This window comes from Xiphophorus hellerii, chromosome 1, assembly GCF_003331165.1.
Source record: "Xiphophorus hellerii strain 12219 chromosome 1, Xiphophorus_hellerii-4.1, whole genome shotgun sequence".
In the NCBI taxonomy this organism is placed as follows: domain Eukaryota; kingdom Metazoa; phylum Chordata; class Actinopteri; order Cyprinodontiformes; family Poeciliidae; genus Xiphophorus; species Xiphophorus hellerii.
This window is the reverse complement of record NC_045672.1, coordinates 18,728,861-18,756,255: the sequence shown is the minus strand read 5'-3', so window position 1 is coordinate 18,756,255 and position 27,395 is coordinate 18,728,861. Positions and strand designations below refer to the sequence as shown.

The following is a 27,395-nucleotide window of genomic DNA, read 5'->3' as shown; positions in this document are numbered from 1 at the left end:
TTTGTTTACATTCAACTGTGCTTGTTTCCCTAGTCTTTTATAACCAGAGTTTTACACATTTTATAACCAGTGTACCATGTCTCTGCACCTTTTTCTGAGACAGCTTCAACTTTGAGTATTAGCCAGTTGTTCAGTATTACTGTGTGGTTTTGAAAATGAAGTAAAAGTTTAAAGTTCAAAACAAACAAGCAAAAACGCATGCCAAATCCTGTCTGTACTGATGGCTTGGTAATAGGAACATTGATTAATCAATCAAATAAATTAGTGTGACTACAAACGGGTGATTCTAGAGTCTATTAACAAATGAGTCCAAAGCAATCATTGAATTTCTTATTGGAGTGATCACTCTTTGAAGAAATGAAAGTGAAAATTCCAATTAATTTCTCTCCGAGATTAATAAAGTATTTTGAATTGCTTTAAATTAAATTAAAATGAATTGAATCAAACTGACTTCAACTGAAATGAGCACTGTTATTCTCAAAATGGATATGTAAATTGTAAATAAATGTAATTAATTTCCATAAGTTATGCAGACATACCTTCATATAATGACAAAAAGTCAACAACTAACAAAACAAATTACCCTTCAGAAATGATTACTGATATTTGTGTCACTATAACTATTTTATTCATGGGGTTGATAATAAATTATCTCTAATTACATCAAAACATATTTTCAGATTTAAAAAAGTAATGCTATATTTTAAAGTGTAATAACTTTTTAATATCCATCCCATAATCACACAAATTAAAGAAAACCTACAGAATGGTGACGCTGCCACCATGATTCACAACACATTTACTGTCCATTTATGGCCTATCACGAATCAATGTAACGTTGTTCTGAGAGGTCATTGGTGAATCGTTTTGATTGATAGGAGGATGCTCTTCCCTAACCGTAATGGGGAATGAAAATGATGTGGAACATGTGGCAATCTCTTAACACAAAGAGGGAATCTGATACACAACTTTAGCGACTCTCTACATCTCCATCATTGCCAATAAGCATGAAAATAATAATATTTTATATATTGCTTAGCTCTGATCAAGAGTCACTTGAAGTTAATGTAAACAGAAGCACTTCATAGAACACTTTTAGTTTGTCTAATTTTAACTTGAATTCATGATTAAAACTGTTGATTATTTTTACACATCTTATTTGGGTAGATTTACTTAAATCACTTTGTAAAAAGCACTCAGGTACAAGAACAAACTTTCTATGGAAAATATTAATTGAGTAAAACTATGTAGCATGCATCTAAGGTATTGGATATAAAAACACTCTGTAACAAATACTTTAGCTTAATACTCTCATATAATTATATAAATGAGGGTTGGCTTAGTTATCAGTTATAAATGCTTGATACATTTGGTTGGGATTTTCAAAGTAATGCTTATGTAACTGAAATAACACATTTATGCATTAATCACTTTATAACCTTTCTTCTTTTGCATGGAATTGGTTGTTTAAATATTGTGAAAATATTGAGAACAGAATGATCACTCTTTCTTAGGTCAAAATATTGAGTTAGGTTATAAAATATTATTAAAGTATCATATCATGATTAAGTCATGAAAAAACTATAAGTTTTGGTAGAGTATGCTTTTCAGTCCTAAGAAGGACTGTGGGGATGCATTTTTTCAGCAGAGGCAAAGAAATTAGTTATGATAGATGGGTGAATGCAGCTAAATACAGGATAATCCTGGAAGAAAGTCTGTACAGTAAACCAAACATACTGCCAGAACTACATTGGAATAGTTAAGATCAAAGAGTAGTCATGTATCTGAATGGCCTAGTCAAAGTCCAGACATAAATTAAAATGAGAAGTTGTGGAAAAACTTGTAAACTGGTGTTCACAGATAATCTCTGCCAATACTGAGAGGAGAGGCATTTTTAAACTAAAAAAAGGCAAAAATTCAAGCTGTATATGTGCAAAGCTAACAGGAAAAAAACAAAAACAAAAGACTTTTATGTGCACCAAAATGTTATTCTCATCATTACTATCACAAAAGATCCCAATAACTGACATGAGTTGTTATGATGTGGGGTTAATAAAATATTTTGAGCACAATGAAAAAAGGTTCATGGGTGCAAATACTTTTGAGACCATTCTGTCAGATATAATTTAAATATTACTGGCATATTTTTGCCATGTCAAAAGAATATGAAGCGTATAGGGTTTTTTTAAAAGCTAAATCTGTTGTTGAACTGGTTTATTAGTTGTACTTGTAGAATTTACCGCAGTCAGACATAATCAGGGTTTTATGGTTCGGGGTGTCTTTTGGGGACTATCCCTTTAAGAGAAGTTACCTGAGAGGAGGGGGACAGGTGTGAGCTGCTTGAACATCACGCTAATCCGCAACTCTGTTAGTTTCTGCCCCTCTTAGAGACACTTCACGAGGAGTTCAGAGCAGCGGTACCGCAGGGTCAGGGTCGAGACGGTGAATCTGACTCACTTTCACTCCGCATCTCCGAGCTCGAGCCCTCACGCCAACTCAACCGTCAGTGACGTCTGCGTCACGTGTGCGTCTCTTCCCTCGGTACGTCCGTCGTATTTTCCTCCCCTCCGCTGTCTGCTCCAACACCGAGACAGAGCAGAGCCGAGCCGAGCCTGGCGAATTAAACGCGAACCCAAGACAGAGCGTCGCTGTCCGGACGCCGGGTGTCGCGTTTGTCTGCAGCCGATGGACGGAGGGGTCTTACACCTATAAGTTGACATCAGTGAAGTCCGTTAGTGGCTCCTGTGTGAGCCCGTATCAATGTAAACTTTTTTCTTTTAAAAAAAAGAACGTTCATTGCGCACAGTGAGATCCAACAAAGCGAGGTGAGTGTGGTTTGTTGATACCCATATATTTCAGTGTTTCATCTCAACTAAAACTTATCCGAGCTGAGGGAAAGCCTCACCTTTGTGGGCTTTGGCTCAGCAGCGCTGGCCAGCTGCATGTCGCCTGCTTAAAATGGCGACAGCCGACGGGGGTGGGAAAAAGAGAGAGACGGTGTAGTTTTTTGGGGGGGTACTGAGAGGGCTCGCCTCTTTTCTCCGACCTGAATTGGCTATACTGCTTGCAACCCTTAATAATGCACATGAGCGAATTAAGTTGGGGATTACTCCGCCTTAAGTTGAGCGGAAGATGCATCATTTTCGGGTACGTTTAAAGCTGCTCCGCTCAGTGACTCGTCGAGACACTTTTTCACACTAACACTGCATTTCTAGAAAATACTATTTCAAAGAAGTAGTAAACATGCGCTTTCTGTTTATGTTAAATCTCAACCTGTTAGAAAAATATTCCCAAATTTTCACCAAAATCAGTATTTCATCACGATAGAAATTAGAAATCACAGCCGTCCCAAGCACCCCTCTCTCTGTTTTCTTCTGTGAACCATAAAAGGATTTTACAGTTTATAAAAAGTTATATTTTGGCTCAGACCGACTTTAATTTTAATCAAGACTGACCGAGAGTTTACAAACAATGAGTAGCAATGTTTATTTTTGTTATTGTTTCATGAAGCGTTCAAGTGATTGTTTATCTTCAGAGATGCAATCGCCAATTTCTCCCTAATTGGCTCTCATTAATTGTTTCTGAAATAAACATTGCAGTCCAGCTTTATTTCTAGCTACTACACAGGACTAAATTGAGGAACAGAAAAATAAATTTACGTTTTCTTTCATATTGATTAAATTCATCCCAACTTAGAACTCAAATCCTTTTCAGAGTATGACGTCAACAAACATTTATTTTTATGCACTTATTGGGTGGAGGCTATGATGCATAAGCAGAGATAAACATGCATACATTTACTTTCTGATAGTAAAAACTTCTATTTCTGTGCACACCTTTTCCTCTACTGTGTTTTAGACCTTTAGAAATAAAAATGACAAGAATCAGCAGGTCAGATCTCAAAGGAAACCGGATATTGCTGTCGACCGAGAAAAGCTGGGTCTGTGCATTTCTGTTTATCTTGATAGTGTTGTCATTAGTGTGTGTCACTCCTAGGATTAGACCAAAGCTTTCCCAGGAAGCTAATTTGTGTCTGACGTCCACGTGAGTCTCAGGTTCGACGCACAGCTTAATCCAGCTTTCTGTTTATCACCAACCGCCCACTCTCACTAGTGGCCGCTTGCCTCGTCGTTGCTGATGATCACATGTAGAATAAAAATAAGAACTCATGAAAAGCGTGAGGTGATCAACTTATTAATCATGCGAGAAAATATGTTGAACTTGTAATGACTGTCCGGTGGTGTGCTTTTTTTTCTTTCTTTTAAATTAAATTGACATTAGAAACACAGCTGGTAATGATTACCACTTTAAAATATGTTGTTTTTTTTTAAATGGATAAAAACAAATCAACCGCTTTATTCTGTTAAACATTCTTGCTATCTTCTGAAAGTTTTGATCTCTCTTGCGGCTTGAATGAATAGCAGACATGTCTCAATAATAGAAAATACAGTCTCATTCTTAAACAGCTCACGTCACTTATGAAAAAGAGCGCACTTGGAGTTATTTTCACTCAGTAGTAACTTCCATACTGGGAAGTGTTGATGTTCTCAGGAAAACGTAACATTTTTGAGTTTTCATCTGACCTCCAGTGGTCGGAGCTGATGAAGCTAAAAGTTGGGCGACTTCGGTCACCACCTGATTTCTTGCTGGCTCTTTAAAAAGAAACGCGCTGATCATCTGGCGTTAGGAAACACTGTCAGAGACAAATGACTTTTGACAGAAGTTAGCATATAATGTGAAGCATCCTATTCCAATGTGCCCCCCTTCTCTTTACAAACTGCTTACATTTGTTTTATTGTTGCCAAATCTTTCTTTAAAAGGCAGTGTTGTCAAATAGAGTTCAAGCTCTTTGCTGCAGCTGCACAGAATACAAATAAACACATTTAAATGAGGAATTGGATTGAAAATAAAGTGACAAATTAACAACAAAAACCCCACAATCGGTTACCTTATATGACGTCACGAGAGGCATGTGCATTTTGAAGCTGGATTGTGGGAGGTTAGATTTTATCTAAGTTATGTAACAATTTACAACAACATGGAGCAAAACAAATGGAGTTGTTGTGGAAGTGACAAACTGTATCTAAACTGAGTTTGATTCTCACAAAAAGTCTCTGCCTCGTAGCTTTGGTGCTGTGTCTCATCTTTGTGTATAACTAGAATTATGTTTCATGTTATTTCTGTAGAAAATAAAAATCTGAAGGCATTTCACTTAAGCCTTTTTCATACATTAGAAATACATTAAAAGATGCAAATTGATGCAAAAAAACCAAACCTTTTCTTGCCTAAAATTCAATACGAAAGAATTTCCTTACTGCATGCTTGATCATTTGTAGGAAAGGGTGCATTTGCAGTTGAAAATACTTTTAACATCAACATGTGAAAAGCTCAGCCCTTTCTGCTTGACTCAACCTCAACACAGCATAGGGCTGATCTGTTGACTGTTGTTTTGGATTAACTAATTAAAAATTTAGTAGTAAAAGGTGCTTAGCAAATTTTCTTTCTTTTCCTTGTCTTGACTGCGAAATGAAGGTATTCTTTGGATAATTTTGGCTATTGCTCTAAGTGTGTTGTTTTTGTCAGCAAATAGCCTTTTTTATGTATACCCCAAGGAACGATTAATCGATTATTGAAATAATAATTTATTGATAAATTTATCCGATTAATTGCTTCCGCCCTCGCTATGACCACTTCGCTCTACAGGCTGCTTTATTTTTACCTGAGTAGCTCCAGATTTATTTAGCTAATAACTCTTCTAATGAAGCAGTTAACATGAGAAATGTTCTGACTGCATTAGGCGAGTTGAGTCGCTTTATCTTTCCTGTATCCAATCGTGTGATTTATAATTAACTTCTTACCAGTTATGACCAAGAAAAACCCGACCGGGCCTGTAGCGGACTGGTTTGGATCATCGCAATCTCTTCAGTCTGCTTGACTGGTGAACAGCCTGTGATGTCGGCCATTTTAGGTTGGACTACAAAGAGCAACCGCCATGTTTCTCTCCCTCCCCTCACAGCAGTCCAGTTTAAATCCATGTAGCGGCAGCAGCCACAGCAGTGCAGCCCACGCAGCCCATCCTCTCCCTGACCCGAGGAGCAGCCCACATTGACACTCAGGGATCCGAGGGAAGGAAGGAAGGACGATGTAGGAACGCTGTAATTGAGGTTTCCCGATTGTTGTGGAAGACACAAGTCGAGATGCACACAAGATGTGCGTGTGATTGACAGCTGGAGGTTAGCTGGAAGGTGCTGGTTTATGGTGGGAGAAAGTAGCTGAAACAAGCACTTTTATCTTGTACTAAGACAAAGAAAAACATGGCAGAAGATGTAGAGACAGACACTGGAAGGTGGAACCGGGTGTGTGCCGCCGCGTAGGTGCAGTCTTGATAATTGGTTGGAACACACTTGGGGTTTGAGGCTGTTTTTAGGGCCCTCTTCCCTGAGTGAGCTAGCATCTGGCGTAGCTCTTGCAGCATAGAACATAGCAACCCTGTGTGACCGAGGCCCCTGCAGGACCACAGAGTGCCGTGGGGAAGCGGGGGGAACAGGGGCAGGATGGCAGATGTCTGGACACAACCCTGACAGGAAGAGACGCTGTCGGCTCCGGCCAATGGAGACGGCAGCCACACCTATTGGAGAGACGGGAACACTCGGTGCGGGAAGCTGCACTGAAATAGGAGCAGGGCAGGGACTCTCCAAATACCACTCTGAGGGGTGTGTGGAACAAACAAGCCCCACTCTGGCCTGGGACTGCATGGCACAGGAGATCTCTGTGTGTGTGCGTGTGTGTGTGTGTGTGTTTACCCACATGCGTGTGCTTTAGAGAAGTGAGCTGGTGAGAGAAGGCGGGGGGCTAGGAGGTGGTTGCCATGGGGACAGTAACACACCAGTGCCGCTGCCGACCTGTCTCCGAGTGCCAAACTTGTTCGGAGAGGGAGGCGGGGTGAGGGAACAGCAGGAGGGGGAAGAGGGAGGAATAAAACGGGAGCAGCCGAGGAAAGGCCTGTGCAGAACACTCATTAGGGTAAGGTTTGTTTCCCTGCGCAGATCCTAGAGCAGCATCCGTAGTCTCAGGTGATCAGCTGCAGGATTCTCAGGTGAGCTGATTATTTGGCGTCATACTCTACTAAAGCGAAGATGCCTTTGGTTTTAAAAAATCAGACTTTTTCTGGACCATACCAATTTCTGGTTTTAAGGTGGAACCTGGTGACACACAAAGATAAAATATCTGTTATTTTCTCTTTTGTTTTTGTTAGTGGTAGCGGTTCGCAACCCAATAGGCAACAAAGGAAATAATACTTAAACTACTACAGCTTTAAAGTTTAAGTAGTACTTAAACACTACTACTTAAACTGGATCTTTTAATAACATTGAAAAAATGTGCATAAAAGTACATTCTCTTGATGCATTCACAGACATAAAATGGTGGCAGTTTTCAGCTTTGTTGCATTTATTGAGCAAAGGAAAGTACTTCACTTATCAAAGATCAGAGCCGATTGAGGGGAAATTTGTGTTTATTCTGCTCTCTTGTTGACTTATTGCATTGGCAGTTTTTGAACTTAGAGTATGGAGGTATTTATCAGTTTTAATGTGTTTTTATTATAGAGAATTAAAAAAAATGTTTTTTTTTCTTCTCTATTTCACTTATTGATTTTCAATCTGAGCCGATCAAGGAAAAAATAGACCCAGTCTCATCCTCTGGCTGATTGATCAATGCATCTCTAGTTTCAAACTCAGACATTTAAGACCTTGTTTTTATGTGTGTGTGTGTGTGTGTGTGTGTGTGTGTGAGGGACTGGGAGACGTGTGATCTCTCGCACAGTAAAAAATGGCAGCCTCACCACCTTCGTAAACAGGCTTCACACAGGCATGCAGATACCCACCCCCGCACGTTACATGCACATGCACACACACCCACCTCCCTGCACTTTACTCTCAACCTCACAGGAAATTCACACATACAAACATTGACAGTGTCACATAAAACACATCCACATTGCTATCATGGCTAGGGTGGTCAGTTGGTGAATGTCAACGCACAGAATTGGTGTTCAAGTCGACCGAAGTTGCCTAAGCAAAAGCTGATGTGAGGACTTTGTTTCAGCAGTCACCTGAGTTAAGTGACGCCTCTCGATCAGTTTTAAACCCGTTGGTTTGGTGTTGCAAGACACTGTAAGCTAGTTTTCATGAGCTCCAGGTTGTGTCCATTGGCAGAACATTCCAGTCTTCACAGCGCGGTGGGGAGGGAGGGAAACAGTGTGTGACTGAACCTCGGAGCACGACGGGGGCTCGGAAGTGCGGGGGTAGGCTGGTTGCAGTGGTGGAGATGGTGGGGTGTGGGGGTTACCATGAAGGAAAATTCCTCACAGAAACACCTCAGTGGTTCCTTCACGATAGTTAACACCACCATCAACCCCCCACACCTCACCCCGAACGGCCTGCCCATCCCCCCACCATCATCATCATCTACCGTTTGCTCTCCCTCTCTCTACTCTCGCCTGCCACCCACACCCAGCACAACCACGTGATGGATGACTGCGACTGCCCACCCATAAGCCATTGTGTTGGTCATGTGACCAGCCTGGCTTGGCAGAGCGGTGCCCCCTGATGCAGAACTGAATGGCAGTGGTGGTTGAGGTGGGGGCCTAGGTAGGAGGGGCAGACGGCGGCTCAAACCGAGGGCAGTTGCTGCTCTCAGTGGGGTGAAAGAAGGGGGGAGAGGGGCATCACGTTCCCTCAGAGACGAATCTAAATCGCCTGTTAACCCCTCACACACATGCAAGCACACACACACACACACACACTGCCCCCTTATTTACCTTTAAAAAGGGCCAAAGAGTCCTCCTTTAATGCAGATTTATTTCTTATAAGTTAAATCTAGAGGCTGACTTTGTTCTGGTGCCTCAAAGTGAACTCTTTGTACGTTGTGTCACACCCCAGTCCTGTGGGGGTTAACTGAGCGCTGAGCTAATGTACCATGACCCATGTGTGGGGCAAACCAAGCATTTACTCTTGCCGTTGTAGGTGCAAAGAAAAGCAGCAGGTTTGCAATTAGAGAAAGAGATACACAACCAGAAAAGGAGGGATTTATTTAATGACCACATGCAATCTGGGTTTCTTTCACACCTTAGCACAAATACGTTGCAGGAAGAGGTTTGCATCTTGTTTCAGTTTGGATCCTCTTCTATTAGGTGAATTTTGTGTTCAGTGTTTAACATTTAAGGAACATTTTTGCAAGAAGAAACGCTGTTCTGCGTTTCAACTGTGGAGGCTCGGTGAGCTTCTCGTGCTTTGCATGAGATGTCATGTCGGGGCAGAATAGCTGGGAGAGTAATTGCCCTAGAGCCGTCCTTCAATCCTGCATCGTTGCCTCCATGTTAGGTGGAGAGAAAGGGAGGAGTGAATCCCTCCACTCCACAGGAAGCTTTGCCATCTCCCCGTAAAGACCCAGACTCTGGATGTGGGACAATTTTTTTTTTTTTTTTGAGATCCAGGTGTGTTGCTGTTGGTCCTGATTGCTCAGGAATGTGTCTTTCCAGGAAATATGTGATGAAATGCAGCGTTGCTTCATTATCAAGTTCCCAGCTGTATTGAGCAGCAAATTTAAAAGAAAAATATATTCACAGAGTGCTTGGAAATGTGTTTAGTGCCACTTCAGAGGCACACAGCCCGCAGTCTCTGTGGGGGTGTGTCTGAAAGAGAGGAAGTGAGTCGCAGTGGCATGGGGGAGGGGAGTAAGGGGGGGAGGACAGGGGCTCTCCCAAAAACCTTGTAGTGAGGAGGCAGACTGAGACTGAATGGCATCATAAATGAGATTGAGTTTCAGGGGACGGGAAAGTTTAGCCTTACTTTTGGCTTTAATACTTTAAAGATGTTTTTTTTACCCTGAAGATCCTGATATTACTTGAAACTTCTGTAAGAAATCCTTTTATTTTTGTTCACCTATCTTCTTGTCTAAATTCCAGGTGATCTAGATATTTTCATTTTCTCTCCTTTCTTTTTCAGGATTCTACTAAAACCTCTGCAGAGAATCACTCGGGGACTTATGGAAGAGCTCGTCCACTCTCCTTCCCCCATGTCTGGTCGATAGTGAAGGAGGAATCCATCTTCTCTCTCTCAGCCCCTCAGCCATTTGACCCCCCCACCTCCTTTCCCTCTGGTCTCACCATGGCCAGCAAAAGGAAGTCCACTACACCCTGCATGATCCCCAGTAAGGTCATCCGCTCTGTGGAGGAGGCGGAGCGGGACTCTCCGGTTCCGGTCCGTCACGCCAGGGTTTCTGGAGGTGACAGGCGCAGCCCTCTGGACGCCAGCGGTGACCCAAAACAGGAGGCGGGGGATGCAGATAAGGACGGTGGCGGCGGCACTTACACTTGCAAGCTGTGCAATTTTGAAACTCACGACCTCAACCTGTTCCTAGATCACGTCTACACGGGGCACCCGGACTTTAGGGCGGACCCTGGCTTCGTCTGCATGAGTTGCGGCGTTTCGGCGCCAAAGTTTGAGGGGCTAGCTCTGCACAACGCCAGAGTCCACCCTAGCACTTTGAATACGACCCTGCAGCTGAGGAGGAGGGAGAGGAGGGCGGTGGTGGAGCAGAACCTGGTGATAGGGGCAGAGCTGTGCAGGGACAGCGAAATCTCCATCACTAAGACGCCAATCATGAGGATGCTGAAGGGAAAATCTGAACCCAAAAGGATTGTGGTGTCTCACTCGGTGTCAGACGAGCCCGCCTCGGACATGCATTCTGCCTCCATATCCAGGGAATCTGAAAGAAAAGAATCTTCTGCTGTTACAGTCACCCACGTCTCCACAATCGTCCACAACGGAACGAGCAAGACCACCCTGCCCTCGGCGATCCAGATTGTCAACGGCTCTACGGGGTTACCCCTACTGAAGACACCCATCACACAGGTGGCGCGGATACTGATGTTTTTTTATTTGTTTTAAGTGAATTTACTTTATTAATCATGTTTTCAATTCCCTTCAGGTTGTTTCTGTAGCTCAGAACCGAAGTCTTCACCATTCAGCATCTATCACAGCTTCCTCTACTGCTTCTTCATCCTCATCCTCGCAAAATCTTCCCAAGGTACGAATTGGCTTTTGTGTCAGTGTTACGCAATTTACCATTCAAGTAAACGGGTTATATGCAATCATCAGTGAAAGGAAACGTACATTTTATTCCTTTTTTAATGATGGGTTTTATAATCAACATTCCAGGATGGTTTGAAAACACAAAAGCTCAACGAATTAAAAACAACAATTTATTTCGGAAAATTTGAAATCTGACTTTTTTGTGGGATGCTTTGCGCTACTTGTCTTAAGTTATTTTAAAATTGTTGTCTTCCTGCTGTGGATCTGGTTTTGAAGAATAATCCACACAATTTTAAAGTGGCCATACAGGGAGCCCTTTAACATTCATGAGGACAGCGGTGTCCTCATGGACCCATTGACTTGCATGTAAGTGCTTTTGGGGTGACCGTTAAGGGGTTAATGGAAAACCAGTGTTGATGTGTGTTTTGGGTCATCAGAGTTTCTGTGGGTTCTTAAAAAAATCCAACAAAAATAAGTTGGACAGGTAAGTGTATGTTCCAATCAGGTCCAGCTTGAAAAACGTGGATTAAACCATTTGCGAGTAAACATGATCATATTCACATTCAATACAAATTATTATTATGTAAATATTTTTAGGGCAACTTATTTTCCACAATCATTGTATTGTTGGAACAGCCAACTGAGCCTTTAACAATATCAATATGGAACTTGCAGGAACATCAAGATGAGTAATTTCATCCTGTTGTGGATGAAATAGGAACGATTATGCCACTAGTTTTAGCAATATTTCAGATATTTAAAATAATATCAATAATTATTGCTATCAACTGATATGAAACCCTTATATTTTGATACGTTTTTCACCCATGTCGTCCAGCCCTAAGTACGATTAAACTTGTACGGTTCAATCCGACTCCACACTGATTTTCCGTCTCTCCCTGCAGGTAATGATCCCTCTGAGCAGCATCCCCACCTACAGTGCCTCCATGGACTCCTCCTCCTTCCTGAAGACTTCTTTCAGCAAGTTCCCGTACCCCACCAAGGCTGAGCTGTGCTACCTGACCGTCGTCACCAAATTCCCCGAGGAGCAGATCAAGATCTGGTTCACCGCTCAGCGGCTGAAGCAAGGCATCAGCTGGTCCCCGGAGGAGATCGAGGAGGCAAGGAGAAAAATGTTCAACACCATCATCCAGACGGCACCGGTCGGCTCCCAGAACCAAACCCAGAGTCACCACAGCCAGGCGCCACACACCATCACAGTGCTGCCCGCCTCCCTGGGGCCCACCGGGATCCCTCAGTTCCTGCAGGGGTCTCTTGTCAGCCCAGGTGGCGTAATCGTCACGCAGCCTGTTGTGGCAAACGGAATCCAGGTCAGCAGTGCCCCTGTGGCCCTGGCGGTCACTCCGAAGCCCCAGGCGGCGGCTCGGCCCACAATGCAGGCCCGACCCGCCGCTGCTCTGGTGGCGGATAAAAGCCCCAGCATGCTGGTTGGAACGGTGGGCAGCAGTAAAGCTGTGGGAGGGGGCACGAACAGTACCAGCAACACTGAGGGCGGTGTCATCAACCTTAGTCTTGGAAGCAGTAGTCATAGCAACGCTAAGGGGAGCAGTGTCAATGGTAAACATGGCAGTGCTAATGCTAACTCCAGCGAGAAAAACAGCAGTGATGTTAGCAGCCGTGCTAGCGCCAAAAACACAGACAGTAAACCTGACGGGGGCGGGGGCGGTTCGGGGCAGATGGACAATAAGACCCCCACAGAAAACAAAGCTGTCATCAGCAGCTGTGAAAACCTGAAGAGCAAAGATGCTAATGGGAGCAGCAATCATAACAATCTGGCCAATGCAGGAACTGAGGAAGCAGATCCTTCTGGTTGTGACTCTCCAAACATCAAAATGGAGGATGCTTCATCCCCCACCTCTAAATCCTCCTCCCCCACTCCTGCAGGTCCGGGCAGCAGCTCCGGCTCCCGGACCCCCTCCAGCACCTTCCTGGACCCCAGCTTTTACAAAGGCAAGAAGTCCCAGGAGCAGCTCAGTATCCTGAAGGACAGCTTCCTGCTGAGCCAGTGGCCCGACCAGGAGGAGGTCGACCGCCTCATCGGCCTCACCAGCCTCACGGTGCGCGAGGTCCGCAAATGGTTCAGCGACAGACGCTATCATTTCCGCAACTGCAAGAGCTCCCGCTCCAGCACGGGTGGGCAGAGTAAGCCCAGTGCTGGAGCGGGGAACGGCGGAGGTACGCCTGGTAGCAGCGCCGCCGCCGCCGGCTGTAACACCCCCGTTGATCTGTCGGAAAGTAGCAGCAGCAACTCTGGTGCCAAAACTCCCCAGCACAGCTCCAGCACCGCCACCCAGAGCCCTCCGCCTACACAGACCCCCACATCGCCCACCGCTCCTTCCAAGAGGCTCTTCAGGTTACACTCACCTGATTTCACAGCCGTCCGCTACAAGGAGAGAGACCCCCACCAGGTGAGACCCGAACTCTCTCTCACTGCAACTTTGCTGAATTTTGACCAATCCTCTTAGCCCTCTGCTAATTGAACTTCCTGTTTCACAATGTTTCTTGAAAGCCGAATCTGCAAGAAGAAAACATATGTGACGCTAAATGGTAACACTTGCCTTTTTTTCTTTCCAAAATCCATTTTGACAAATTCTCAGGACATGACTTTATATGGATTAAAGGTGCTATTTCAAGAAAATACTTCAAATAGTTAAAATTCTGTCATTTGGGAAGATGTGCAGCCATCTAAACTTTTTTGCAAGACCATGTCGGGCCAAAAATAAGGCAAAATAAAAATGTGAAAATTGGACCACAAGCTTTTGAAAAAGGTGTCAAAAATCAGTCATTTTGGGCTGCAACAATCACACAAAAAACATTTCATCATCCTGGAGAGACTGAAGAGTTGTGGACTGTGTCTGGAGCAGAGAGCCAGGATTTGGTCTTCAACTCCTGCTTTTCTTGTGTCCAGCCATCCTGACCCCGAGACGAGGTCAGAAGATAACGTGGGAGAAAAAGGCCTTAACTGTTTTTTTCAGATAAAAGTAAATTTTTCTCTTTATTTGAAATTTGAAATCCAGAGTGAACCTTCCCCAGCCAGTGATGATTTGGGTAGCCGTGTCATCTGTAGGAGTTCCCTTTGCTGCTGATAAGCTTTATGGAGAGGCTGATTTCATTTCCTGTTAGACTTTGTACCAAAACCTGCTTTAGTACGACTGCATTGCATTTGATTGACTGGCTAATCCCTCTAACATCGTGGATGCAGTAAATCATGCAAAATGAGCTCCGACTACTTATTCGGTGCTTGAGTACAGTACACAGAAACACTAAATAACTAAAATAAATCAACCTTTACATGGTTTTGACAGTAATATTCATCTCTTTACGTGTCCTTCATTCAGGTGATAGCCCTTGAGGCCAGCTTTGCCCAGAACACCGACCCGTCAGGAGAAGAAGTGGACAGGCTGCGCTCTGAGACCAAGATGACTCGGCGGGAGATACACGGCTGGTTTGCTGAGAAGAGGAAGCGAGTGGCTGCTGAGAAGAAGAAGGAGGAGGCGGAGCGGAAGCCGAAGGAGGACGAGGAGGAGATGGAGGTGGATGGAGAAGAGAGGCAGAGGGATGACGGTTCAGGGGAACCGAAAGTGAACCCCATCAAAATAAATCTGAAGATGCTGAAGGTGACCGAGGCTAGCAGTAAAGCAGAGGGGGAGGGATCTGGTAGTACGAGCTCTCAGCCTGGCAGCACGCCTGCCTCCACCCAGGGCCCCACCTCTTCCACCACCACTAAACCTTCCCAACCTTCCACCCCAACACAGAAAACCTCCCACTCCCCCAAACCCACAACTGTCCGAGGGAAGAAGACGGCGGAGCAGCTCCACCTGCTAAAGCAAGTCTACGCCCGAACCCAGTGGCCCAGCGCCACTCAGTACGATGAGCTCATCTCAGGAACAGGGCTGCCCAGACCTGAGGTGGTGCGCTGGTTCGGGGACTCCCGGTACGTCCAGAAGAACGGACTGCTGAAGTGGCTGGAGGAGTACCAGAACCTGGCCCTGGAGGAGGAGCTGCAGAGGGACGGCTCCAAGGTCCTGCAGGACCATCTGGACGCCCACGGCAGGCTGGACGACTCCCAGGTACAGGTCATGTCTTCCCCCTCTCTCATTACCCACTTTCCTGTCTGACCACTTCCAAAAAAGGACACTAGAGCCAACAAAACAAAACAAAAAAAATTAATGAAGTTAATTGCAGGATCTGCAAGAATTATTCAAAATTCATTGTACTTCAGTCAAAAAACATATATCAATAAAATAATAATTTTAAATTCATAGCCCCTTTTTGCATACATTTTTATTCTATTTTGAATAAATAGACACATATAAGCTCAACAACCAAACATTTATTGCTTTTAATTATTCAGGCCATTAAACAGTCAGATTGGTGCAAATATACATATTCAGCTTTCAGCAACCTCTGAACCTTCATGTTGCTTCTATGAAAAAATCAAATCAAATCACTTTTTGAAGCACAAATGAGGAAAAGCCACTTTGTCGTCCGTAGTGGGATCTAATCGGATCTAATTTGTGCGTCAGATTCATGAGCGTACCAGAAACACATTTATAAAAAGCTTCTGACTCAGGACTTTTGTATGTGTAATGTGATTAGCTGCATTAAAACATTTTAACATGTTAAAAATGAATGCAAATAATTCATCAAAATGAACATGTTACAGTCCCAGCTCTATTTGATCCATAAAAACCAAATGGTGTAACAAAAGGATGGCATAGTGTTTAATAATAATATTACAATATTTATTTAGAGTTTGAATAATATTGATTGATTTCAATTGGAAGTTCAAAGGTTAACTCTCCAAGTGATCAACATTCCTGTGATTTATTTGCATATGTTATGCTGATTTTTAAGCTGTTGAGCACCTCAGCTAATCAACCAGCGAGCAGAACAACAAGGAGGTGAAACATTTTGTGCAATAAGTACGTGAAAGCATTTTCTAAACTTACAGATGTTAATCCTGTACTTTTGTTTTTGTCTCTATATAAATAAATATCCAATAATATGAGTCTAATAATAATGTAGGCTGTGTAATTTTTGCAGCAGCAGGTGTAGCTGATGCTTTTCTGTTTTTGAATAACAGCAGTTGGATCACATTAGGCCACCATGATGTTGTAAAACTGTCGTCACACCATGAAACTCTCACAACACAGTCAGAGATATTTTAGATAGTTTTAAAAATAATATATATATATATATATATATATAAATATTTCCTTCAGATACGAGCCGTGCTGCTCTGTTTGCTGTGGGAATTCTCAGGAAGCTCCTTGGATGCTGAGATCTTTGAAGTTAATTCGCACCTCAGGTCTTGATTCCTCCTAAATTCATCTGTCGTCTTTTATCTCAAAAGAGATGAGAGTCTTTTGTTCACTGAACTACATGAAAAAGAAATCTCCTTATGAAACGGCAAAGTTTTAGATGTTTTCATTGTGAGTGAAATCATCTCTTTGCTGTTTTTATCCTCCCACTCCAGAGACGCAAACTTCATGTAGTAGTTTTGTTTATTTGTATGAAAAAATGTTTCTCCTTTTGGTATTTTATTTTGGTTTAATAAACATTCTTTTTCTTCCTCATCTATTATCCATGTCCCCACTGCATGACAGGAATTATTTGATTAAAGCAAAGTAGGAAAACAAAACACCTGGTATAAACAGTTATAGTAAATATTTAATATAATATTTTGATCAATAATAACAGACATTTCCTTGCTATTTCTAAGAATTCCTAATTTTTTTAGGTTTCATTTAATTATTTTATTACAAAATAAAACTTTTAAATGTAAAAGCAGAAATGGTTAGATCATTGAGGTAAATGACATTTTGCATGAAACCTGGAAAGAACATTTCAAAGCTTTCAAATGAGCTGAATTTAAATCCTAATAGTTTCTTTGCAGTCTCAAGGTGTTCAGCTTTAACATGTCCCTGCATCTAATTAATAAAACCTTTACGATTCCGTCCTAGATAAAGGAGCTGGCTGAGAAAACTGGTCTGACAGGCGACTTGGTGCGGCATTGGTTCTCTACCAGGGGAGCGATCCCCGACGCTAAGCAAAGCGCTGCACAGCAGGCGGGAACGGAAGCCGTCGCCGCAGAGGAAGCAGCGGCGCCGCCGACAGGATCCTCGGCTCTGGAGCCACAGCCGGGCGGCGGGACGGAGGAGAAGATGGAGCCGTCGGTGTGTGGGGCGGAGGCTGACGCCGACAGCTCTGCTGCTGCTACAGGTAATTCTGGATTCCATGGTTTGTTTGTTTGTTTTTTGTTTTAACCACAAGAAAAATGTGTGTGTGTAAAGCAAAATTTGACTTTTTCAAGAAGCTACCACTCGGACAACCTCTTAATAATTAAATGCAACAAAGAAAAACAGGAAGTCATCTGTAAGACTGACGTCATTTGTGGGAGAAATTGAGTGCTGCGTCAACAGCTGTGTGTGTGAAATGATCAGGTGGCACAGAAATGCAAGGGTGGAACCTACAAACACACCGATGTTATGATGAGTAATGAGGCGTGCTGTGGCAGACATTCACTTCCTGCCTGTCTGGCCCAACTAAACAGCTCAACTATAGATTTACGTCTTTTCTGAATCATTTGTTGCTTTTTTCCCCCTCTACAGGAAGTGAAGAGGCCTCAGTATGAGGACAGAGTTCACAAAGCAGGAGGTCTTTGTTCCGGCAGGACAGCAGATGGTTTGTGACTGGATCAGTGGTTTGAAACTGACCCCAGATCCGTCATCTCCCTCTACTAGAGACGGACACTACAGCCAGCCCTCGGTCCCTCCGTGTGCCATGTGACGCCATCATCCCGGTTTTACTTGATGACCACATGTTTGGTGGACGGAGGTCTGACCATGAGTGATGGGAAGTTTGTCATCAAGTCGTCGCCGCTGGGCGTTTGCCAAGGCCTTAGATGAACTTTTTTTCCCCCCAGTCTTGTTCTTTCTGCTCAGCTAAACGTCCAAACTCGGCTGCTCTCGGTGCGTCTTTGCCGCTCCTTGAATGCGTTTTCTCTGCTTGGATCGGACGGACTTTGGTCTGGGAGACGTTTGGGGTGAAGGCGGGCATCCTGTGACGCCCAAAGGAATGGGACGATGTGCTAAAACCACGTGGAGTTCAGATCTTCTGGTAGCATCAAGTGCTTCTCTATGTCTCGTTTGTTTTTATGAAACTGTCTTAGGAATAAATGCAAAAGATCAGAACTTTTACCACAGTTCCATACTTATGCTCGATGTACAATTTTTACAGATGCATTTGGAGAATAAACAACAGAATGTAATGAATTCAAACCTGTTTCTCCTTCACTGGTCCAAGATGAGTAAACCAAACAAAACAGTCTGAAACATTTTACTGTTTGAAGGATGATTTCTTTAGAAGACAAAATACAGAAACTTTAAACTGAATTTTACTCAGATTTAATGTGATATAGTGCTCACTGTAAACTGTTCAGAGGAGTGGCGTTATTGTGATGGGCTTAAAAAGACACGGGCCAATTGCAGTCAGGCTTGATAAATACAACAGTTGAGTAAAGGTGATCATTTATTGTGGTATAAAATGGCTGGAAAATACATAGCTTCCTATGTATTTGTAATGAGTAATGAGTTTTCTTAATCTGCTTCTAAGAGTTGCTCAATGTATGTGGTCCTACTTACATTAAAAAGAATGCAAAGCAACCTAAATGTTTTAGGTTGTACCTAGCATTTTCAATTTTAACATTTTGCATTTTTCAAAGGCTTCCTGCGCCCTAAAGATTCACTTATTTCTTAAATCAGGGATTCAGAGCTGCACAAAATCATTCTGATGGCTGCAAAAAGCTCAACCTTTGGTCAACCCAGGGCTAGTTTAAAGCAAATATGTGGGAGAGAATGGCTCAGTCAAAGTCCAGACTCAAAGATACATGCTCTTAGTTGCTGTTCTGCAAAGAATAGCTGAAAATGTTTAGTATTTAAGTGTGCAAAGATTATTGACATGCCTCAAAACATCTGCAGCTGCAAAAGTTTGGCTTTACAAAGTTACATTTATATACATGCAACAAATTTCACATTTTACTTTGGAACCATTTTTGAAAACCGTATTTCCTTCCATCTAATAGTTGTGCATCATTTTATGTTGGTTCTTCACATAAAATTCCAACAAAATTCACTTTTTGCTATGGAAAAAAGCTCATCTTCTATAAATACCAAATTATTTCAGACAAGTTTTAAAAGTTCATGCCCTTTGCTTCCACGTGGCTCATTTTCGGTTCTGTTAGATTATTAGTCATGTTTGTCAGCTGTTCACACGTCTTATAGTGAAACGCCGTTCATTTCCTGTGATGCGGCGTCGGAAGTTTAAAAAATAAGTATCTGCACCTCTATGAACAGTTTGATAAGAAAAATAAGGACCAGAAAGCTTGTATAAAGCAGTGAGTATTTTATTTACTTTTCAGGCTTGAATATGTTCCATATGAAAGGCAAAAAAAAATAATTAAAATTAATACTTCTCGTCATTGAGGTTTAGGCACATTACAGGAAGGCAAATGTAAAATGAGGCCGACGCTAGCAGAAAGAAAAATCGATAAAATTACAACAATAAAAGCGAAACAAATTACAGTTAAAGGCCCCACACAGGCGTCCTTTGTTGTTCAGCTTGATTTGACGTCAATATGGAAAATGCTCCTACATCAAACAGTTGAGTCGTTTTGCACGCGCTCACACGGTGCCGAGCAGCAAACCATCAAAATACGTGACCATGGCTGTGGGAAATGTGGCTTTAATGTGGTGTGTGTGGAGGTAGGCCAGAAATGAGGGCAATGCATTGCTCCACACACACGCACACACACATTTAAAAAGAACTAAACATACTGGAGGAAGAGTACATGTAAGACAAAGGAGCTTTGGGATTAATAGTTGAGTGCAAATGCAACAAACTGCCCCAGCCGTCCAGCATGATGACCCCGCCTTCACCTTACATCGTCCTTTATGGCTTAAAATGCGTCTCAAAACACTGAGCAAGAATCTGAATATCATCGACCGTTCAGTCAAATCAGGAAAACACTGTTTGTCCAGCAAACCTGGACCTCGAGTCCAGCTAAAGGCTAATCGGTTTCCAGGCATGTAACAACGAGACGCAGCGGTGAGCTGAACTCTGGACCTTTCATTCATTATCATTTGGTCACTGCCGGTCTTCAATACTCGTTTATCTTAATACTGTGACTCCACCTGCACCAAAACACACGGGGGAAAAGCAGAAATCCGTGTGAGCAGAGCTAATACTTTTTCAGTGACGCTTCAGAATCGACCAACATCTGAGTTCATCAGCAGAAAGCGATCCGGACTGGGCTGCAAAGCTGGGTCACTGTTACAAACTCCCATCTTTTTTTTTTTTAACCCATAATTCCAGCATGAATATCCTGCATTAGGAATGAGCAGAATAAACAGCATCAATGCAGACTCTTGTGAGTCTCTAGTTTACACACCGCTGTTAAAATTCATGTTATTGTGATTAAAAAAAAAGATTAACCATGATTATTTTTTGTTTAAAGACCTTTACACTTTTAATGTGACGCAGCCTGTATAATTGAACTTAAACGTAAACAAATCTGCTTGAACCTCATTGCATAAGTTACACCCTATAAATGACCGGAGGAGGCATTTCCTGACGACTGCAGGCGTTAAACTGGAGAAACTAGATAGAAACTCACAGTTTCTGGGAGTCTGTAAGTGTCTTATATTTAAGAATCTCAATTTTGGGCATTAAAAAGTTTTAGAGAAATGTATTTTATGAGCGAATACAAATAATCTGCAGATATTTATGCCCTATAATCCGTTTACTGATTCTTAAATACACAAGACTTCATTTTCCAAAAGAAAACTGCACTGGTGCCTTTATATTATGTTTCATTTCTGGCTGACTGATTTTTTTTTTTTTCCTAATTGGTTTCAGAAGTTAAGTTTAAAACCTAAGTTTCATCTTAGTTATTGACTAAACATATTTAAGACCAGTCAGTGAGGCTGCCAAGTCGCTGTCAGGACCTCTGAGAAAGCTGAATATTCTGGTTCTGTTCCAAACATTTCTTGTATTTCTCCAAGTGTCCAGACAAAAAAAAAAAGAACATTTGCTAGACTAAAAATATCCAGGCTTGGATAAAATCTCTCAAAACATCACAAGAGAATCTGCTATGAACTTAAACATTACTACCATAAGTTAGAATTTGAACAGGAAAAACACAAAGCACCTCTGGCAGAACACAGTGAAACATGGTAGTGGCAGCATTATGATCTGGGGTTGTTAAAATTTAGATGTCTGCTGGAAATCAGTCGATTTAAGATTTCATTAAATCAGGCAAGAGACAAAAGAATCTCTTCACCGGAAACAAAGTTTTGGCTCAACCCAAGGGATGATACGTTTGGAGGCCATTTTGAAAAGTAGAGGCCAAATATGCGACATGCACGCTCAAAACTAAAAAGCTGAATGGTGCGGACGCTTATGAAACCCGGTTATTTCTGTTCTCTGGCATTTCTCAGATGAATTTAGAACATCGTAAACATGTATTGTTTAACAAGGGCGTGTTTTAAGACACTGATGTGGATAAGAACATGATGGTAGTGGGTGCAAACAGAAACCCCCAAAAAGAACCAACAATCAGTCACCATCAGAGTCCAGGCCTGACCTCCAGGACCACACGGCCAAGGTGCCATAAGGGTCAGTGGAGCTGGTTCGCAAAGCAAGACGATGGAATGATGTGCAGCTTTTGTTTTGTTGGAATGTAAGTGAGAAACGCGATGCTCCTTGGAACGCAAAAACAGGCCACGACCTCTTCCTCCCGCCTTTAATAATCATAATAATAACAATAAAAACAGAAACGCCTCTGAGATTTCAGTCCAGGTTGTAAGTCAGAGTCAGAGCGGAGGCACGTAATGTCTGTCACGAAGCAGAGCGAGGTTAAACGTAGCCGTAAAAAGCCCTCATGGTTCACGCCGACATGAAGTCACATTATGAATGTTTAAAGGTTTAAATAACTGGAATATTTAAAAACATGGAGACAGGAGCTCTTTGAGAGCAGGCCGGCTGCCGCTGCTGCTGCTGCTGCTCTCCGGCCGACGGCGCAGCAGGAATAAATATCTGTCCAAACAGCAGAGAGAGGAGGAACCGGAACCAGAACCGGAACCAGGTCTATCCCTTTTCTTCCACTTGGTCTCCAAACTAAGCAGCTGTTGTCACGACGACGACAACAGCAACAACACTGGAAATCACAGTCCAGGACTTCTCCAGCCTTCCAGTTTCTTCTTCCTGTCTGCCGCCGTCTGCTTCCTGTCAGCGCCCTCCCACCCCGCAGCGTCCTTTCCCTCCTCCTCAGTTGGACACAGAGGCGGCGATGTGGGGAGTGGAGGAGGGGTTTGTAGGAGGAATCGAAGGAGGGAGAGCTGCCTGAAATGTAGGCCAAAGCGGTGGTGGGCGTTTCCATGGAAACAGCAATCACAGCAGTCAGTGACATCATCAGTACGGGGAGAGGCGACTGGTCCTCCGCAGCATCCTGGAGAGAAAACGGAGATAGGGTGAGGTCCACGTCCTCTTACACCACCAACAGCAGCTGTCCAGCCGTCCACACGCTCACCTTCGGTTCTGAGGGTCCATCTGGTCCAGCAGGGCCTCCTGGGACACCCTGAAGTCGTCGATGGGTGACTGGTAGCGGGATTCGAACGAGCCCTCCCTCCCTCTGTAGGACATGGCCTGAGACGGCGACTGGGGCAGTGGGGACATGGTGGACGACGTCGAGGACACGGAGCCCAGCTCTCGTCCCACCTGCGCCGACGCCGGCGCCGACACACTCCCCGCTGCGGAGAATGGGCTCAGGACTTCCCCGTTCTCATCCTGGAAACCACGAAGCAAAACAGGAGAGATGATCCGGGATCAGCACAGCTGCTGGTCCAACAGAAAAAGCTTTTATTTCACCGGGTTTGGGCCTAAAAAAGGAAGACGAGAAATTTACTCAACAACTAAAGAAGAAGCGATGAAGCTGAGCGATCATCACGTCTTCTAAGTTAGAGGAGTTAATAATTTGCTTAAACAGGATGCAGCTTGTTACAAAGTAAAGACGACTTAGAGCTATTTTCATCTTCGGGGAGGTGAGAATGAAGGGACAGGAAGCCTGAAGCTATTTAAAGAGAAACTGTTGGTCGAGACTGGAGTGAGAGAGAGCAAGACGCTCAGCAGGCATCTGAAGCAACTTCTAGCTCGAAACTTTAGAATACGAAGAAAAAGTTCAAGAATTTTGTCATTAATTTAAGAAAGTGAAACTTTCAAACTGTTACAAGCCAACATTTCTTGTAGTTTTAGAGATTGTCGCTCACAGATAACGAAAACTCAAAATTCATTGCCTCAGGAAAGTAGAATATTGTGAAAAGAGCTAAAGCATATTCGCAGAAAGCTGGGTGAAAGGAAAAGCAAAATCCATTCGGTGAACTGAGGCTGGAGTCATCAAGATCCAGCACACACATCGATCAATGTCCAATTCCTGATCAAGAGACGTCAGAAGCATCTTACCTGGGTTAAGGAGAAAATTAACTGCGCTGTCGTTTAGAAGTTCAAAGTCATCCTTTCAGATGAAAGTAAACTTCACATTTCATTTGGAAATGAAGGTTGTAGGATTTGGAGGAAAAGTGAAGAGGCACAGAAGCCTCGTTGCTTAAAGTCCAGTGTGAAGTTTCCAACACCAAGCGCATCCGTCTACCTGGACGTTTTACAGCAGCTCAGACTTCCTTCTGTCGACAAGCTGCATGGAGATGCCGGTTCTTTTTCCAGCAGGACTTTCCTATTGGATATTTACACTGGCGACCGTCTTTCAGCTGGAAAGTGTTTCCACTCCAGCTGATGCAAAGAGTAGCTTCTCATTTCTTAAACAAGGATAATAATCTGTTTAAGAAGAGTCAAATCATTGGCATCAAGCAGACAAATCATCAAAGGAGACATGAGAAACTAATATCAATAAATTATTAAAAACCAGAAGGGGGAACCATCATCGTCTTTGAGGAAGAAATGGGGTTGGATAAAAGAAATGTGTGATCGTGATCAACTAAACGTTTGGTGACACCAATTTAAGAAAAACAGCAGCAGAAATCAGAGCGATAGAGAAAGTGAGAGCATTTCGTCATGGGAAACTCAATGAACTGGGACTGAACAGCTGTGTGACCATAAAACCAGTAATCAGTGAGGCTTTAATTTGGAAAGAGGCATAAAGATGTAATCTGATGAGTCCAGATTTACCCTCTTCAGGGTAAGAAGAGAGGCAGATGAAGTGAAGCACCCATCATGCCTGTGGGGGCAGCACTATGGTCTGGGGGGGGGGGGGGGGGGGGGGGGGGGGGGGGGGGGGGCAGGTCAAAGTTCAGCAACATTATGAGGTCAGCTGACCTGAAGAACCAGATTATTCTATCAATGAACTGGTTCTTCCCTGATGACGTGGAGGAATTTTACAAGATGACAACGCCAGGACTCATTGGGCTGAAACGATGCCACAGACAATGCCATAATAAAAGCTAAACGCGTTCTTACAAAATATTAAAAGGATTCTTTCTTTTTTGTATATTTTGGAGTCTGGCCAAAAGAACGTATATAAGGGTTCACCTTTTGCAAATGAGAAACAGAAAGTATTGAACTTTCACAGTATTCACATGTTTTGATCTATATTTGTAACTCTTTGAACCAAACAGCTTGAATGCGTCTCCAGTTCAAAGTCTGATTGACTGACCGGCTGATGACAGGAGGAGGAAATCCTGCTGTTCATCAGTCGCTACTCTCACCCTTCTACTCTATTTGGGTTTTTTTTTTCTACTTGGTGTGAATTTCCAGTCAGCTCCTCCGTCTAGTCTTACTCTGAAGTGAGATTCAAATTACCAGGACAGAACTGGGAGAAAGAGCGCTTTAAATATTCTGCTCCTCATTACTGGAAGGGATTATGGCAGGCATATTTTTAAATTGTCTTGTTTTGCTGTTGTGTAGCCCAAGTCACTGGTAAACGACATTTTTAATCTCCACGAGTTTTTCCTCTTCCTCGTTAAATAAAGGTTACAAACAAACATCGGTGAAGGCGGTGAGTTGAAACTATCAAACCCCCAGAAACCCGATCCAATGTGAAAACTGAAGGCTTAAAAGAAAAAACTAAACTGGAACATTTCTCAACAGATTTTATTCAGTTTGTACAATTCTGCCATTTGGTGTCAAATACAATTGACTTAAAAATAGTATTTACATCTTAAATAGTAAACACCACCACCAACACCGAAATAAAATTCCCCATTTACAACATAAAGTTTAGGTTTTTGGTGCAAAGCTACAGAAGTAGCAGAATCTGTCTTGTGGAGATACCATAATCTCTTCCGGGTTCAACATCAATGAAGATTTTGACTAAAATAATCAAATAAAGCAGTTTAAAACCTAGAATATAACGCTTACATACAAAATATCAATGTAAATCTAGTAGGTTGGGATTATATTTAACAATTTGTAAAATATATACACGTGTTTTTTTTCCCTCATCTCACACTGGTCAGCGACATGTTCTCACATTTAGAACAGGTGTGAACATGCAGCTCCAGATATGAGTCTGTTATAGAGGAGTGAAATAGATGAGTATCACTTCTTCATAGGTGAGAGAATTTCATAGATTCTCTCAGAGTTGTGAGTGTTTAGACACTTTTAACCGTCTTTGCATAAAGCCAAGAAAATAAAATACTCTTGCGGCTTTACTCGACTAAAAACAGCAAACCTCCTGGTTTAGCATTAAAATAATTTCTTAATCATAAAACAATGACATCTATAGTAAGCAAGTGCATGCTGCGTTATGGCTTTTATAACCGGCAGGTTTAGAAGAAGCTCGGTTAAAGAGACTAACCCACCCTTCCTCTGGTGATTTCCATGTGGACCAACAGAGAAGCCAACTCCAGATCTTCACTGTAGCTGTTCTTCAGCGGTACCGACCTGTAGCCTGAAAAACAAAAGCACACACATTTACAGCTGCTTACAGCCGTGCGGCATCAAGATTTTCCTCTCAAAGACAAAGATCTGGGGAATAGACACACCTGTCTTGAGGCTCTGAATGGGGAATGTCGCCTGAGCCAGAAAGTTTTGGTCGTTGAACATGTCGATTTCATAAACCCCGAAGCGCAGGAAAGCAAAGGCAGAGTTGCAGACAGTGAAGGAGAAGGACTTCCTGGGAAAGGTCGGGTTCAGGCCGTTGTCAGCTGGAAGAGACCGCAGACATTGGAGCAACATGAGACACTCAGAAATCCAGAAATACTGAGCTGAAATAGCTATTTATCCTGCAGACGATGAGCCTGAGGTTGTGACAGCGTCCGTCCTTTATGATTAGAGGCTGTTTATTCAGGATCCTGTCAATAAATACATGTAGGAAAGTATTTCTTGAAGCAAACAATCTTATTCTGCTAATTTAGAGCTCAATAAGCTTCTAAAATGATCCATATTTATTTACAGATCAGTTGCAATTTTGAAAAAGTTTCAGACAATGTCTGTTCCCCACAAAACAGACATAAATCACATGAACACAAAATCTAACTTTTGATGAATTTGGATTAGTACAACACATTTTGAGCCGGATGTTGAAAACGCTGAAGACACCGGAGGACCCAAAGTGTTTTCCTCCCTGGGATTAGTCCTCCCTCTTTCTCTCTTATAAAACATTTTCTTAAAATAATTCAGGTAAATCACCACGTTACACCTCAATATAAAGAACTCTATTAAAGAATGGCTGGATGGCCTTTTGTTTTGTTTCTTTACTTAATCATTACATTAGGTTAATCTGATTTATAATGGATTAATTGATTGTATGAGGGAATAATTTCCAATATTCATTCTATTACTAATCTTCAGAGAACCATTGTTGTATACCAAGGATATGTGTGAATGAAGCTTACTTTGGAGACACCATCGTGACTCTGCCACCAGGGGGCAGTGTGGCGCTCCTTTCTCACATCCCACCAACTACAACAACATTGCCAACCGGCTTTTATTGACATGAAGGAGCCACATACTATTAGGCAGGTGGTCTGATCAGAGCATCACTGCACTAATAGAAGCTCTGATGACACTCATTGATTCCTTTGAAAAACTAAAATCTACAACATGTTTAGAAAAACCCCTCACAAGTTTCAATGCAAACCATTCCACCTGACAAACTACAATTATGTCAACGCTGCACAATGTTTTGCTTTTGTATTCCCAGACAAGGCCAAATTGTTTGCACAACTTCCTGTTTTTCTAGGACCACAAAGGAAATTTTACACAAAAGGT

The 27,395-nt window shown here is 42.7% G+C and overlaps 2 protein-coding genes across 3 annotated transcripts in view; one reads left to right on the top strand and one right to left on the bottom strand.

Moving 5' to 3' along the window:
• The first annotated feature begins 2,401 nt into the window (after positions 1-2,401).
• zhx3b (zinc fingers and homeoboxes 3b) lies at positions 2,402-18,397 on the top strand. 2 transcript variants are annotated; one of them, XM_032575924.1, is made up of 8 exons: positions 2,402-2,825; positions 10,005-10,913; positions 10,990-11,088; positions 11,999-13,522; positions 14,453-14,731; positions 14,870-15,184; positions 17,081-17,339; positions 17,729-18,397. In XM_032575924.1, the coding sequence occupies exons 2-8, from the start codon at positions 10,167-10,169 to the stop codon at positions 17,749-17,751; spliced, it is 3,246 nt and encodes a 1,081-aa protein (XP_032431815.1). In that variant the 5' UTR covers positions 2,402-2,825; positions 10,005-10,166; the 3' UTR covers positions 17,752-18,397. The 2 variants fall into 2 exon arrangements, with proteins under 2 accessions (XP_032431815.1, XP_032431806.1); XM_032575915.1 differs by having other exon boundaries at positions 2,404-2,825; positions 14,453-15,184.
• A 1,103-nt stretch (positions 18,398-19,500) lies between these two features.
• Positions 19,501-27,395, bottom strand: part of plcg1 (phospholipase C, gamma 1) — a 40,182-nt gene continuing 32,287 nt past the window's right edge. The window contains exons 30-33 of the mRNA XM_032575901.1: positions 26,168-26,329; positions 25,985-26,073; positions 22,705-22,961; positions 19,501-22,623 (exon numbers count right to left, since the gene is read on the bottom strand). Coding sequence (XP_032431792.1) covers positions 22,587-22,623; positions 22,705-22,961; positions 25,985-26,073; positions 26,168-26,329 — 545 coding nt within the window. The 3' untranslated portion in view covers positions 19,501-22,586. The remainder of the gene's footprint in view (positions 22,624-22,704; positions 22,962-25,984; positions 26,074-26,167; positions 26,330-27,395) is intronic.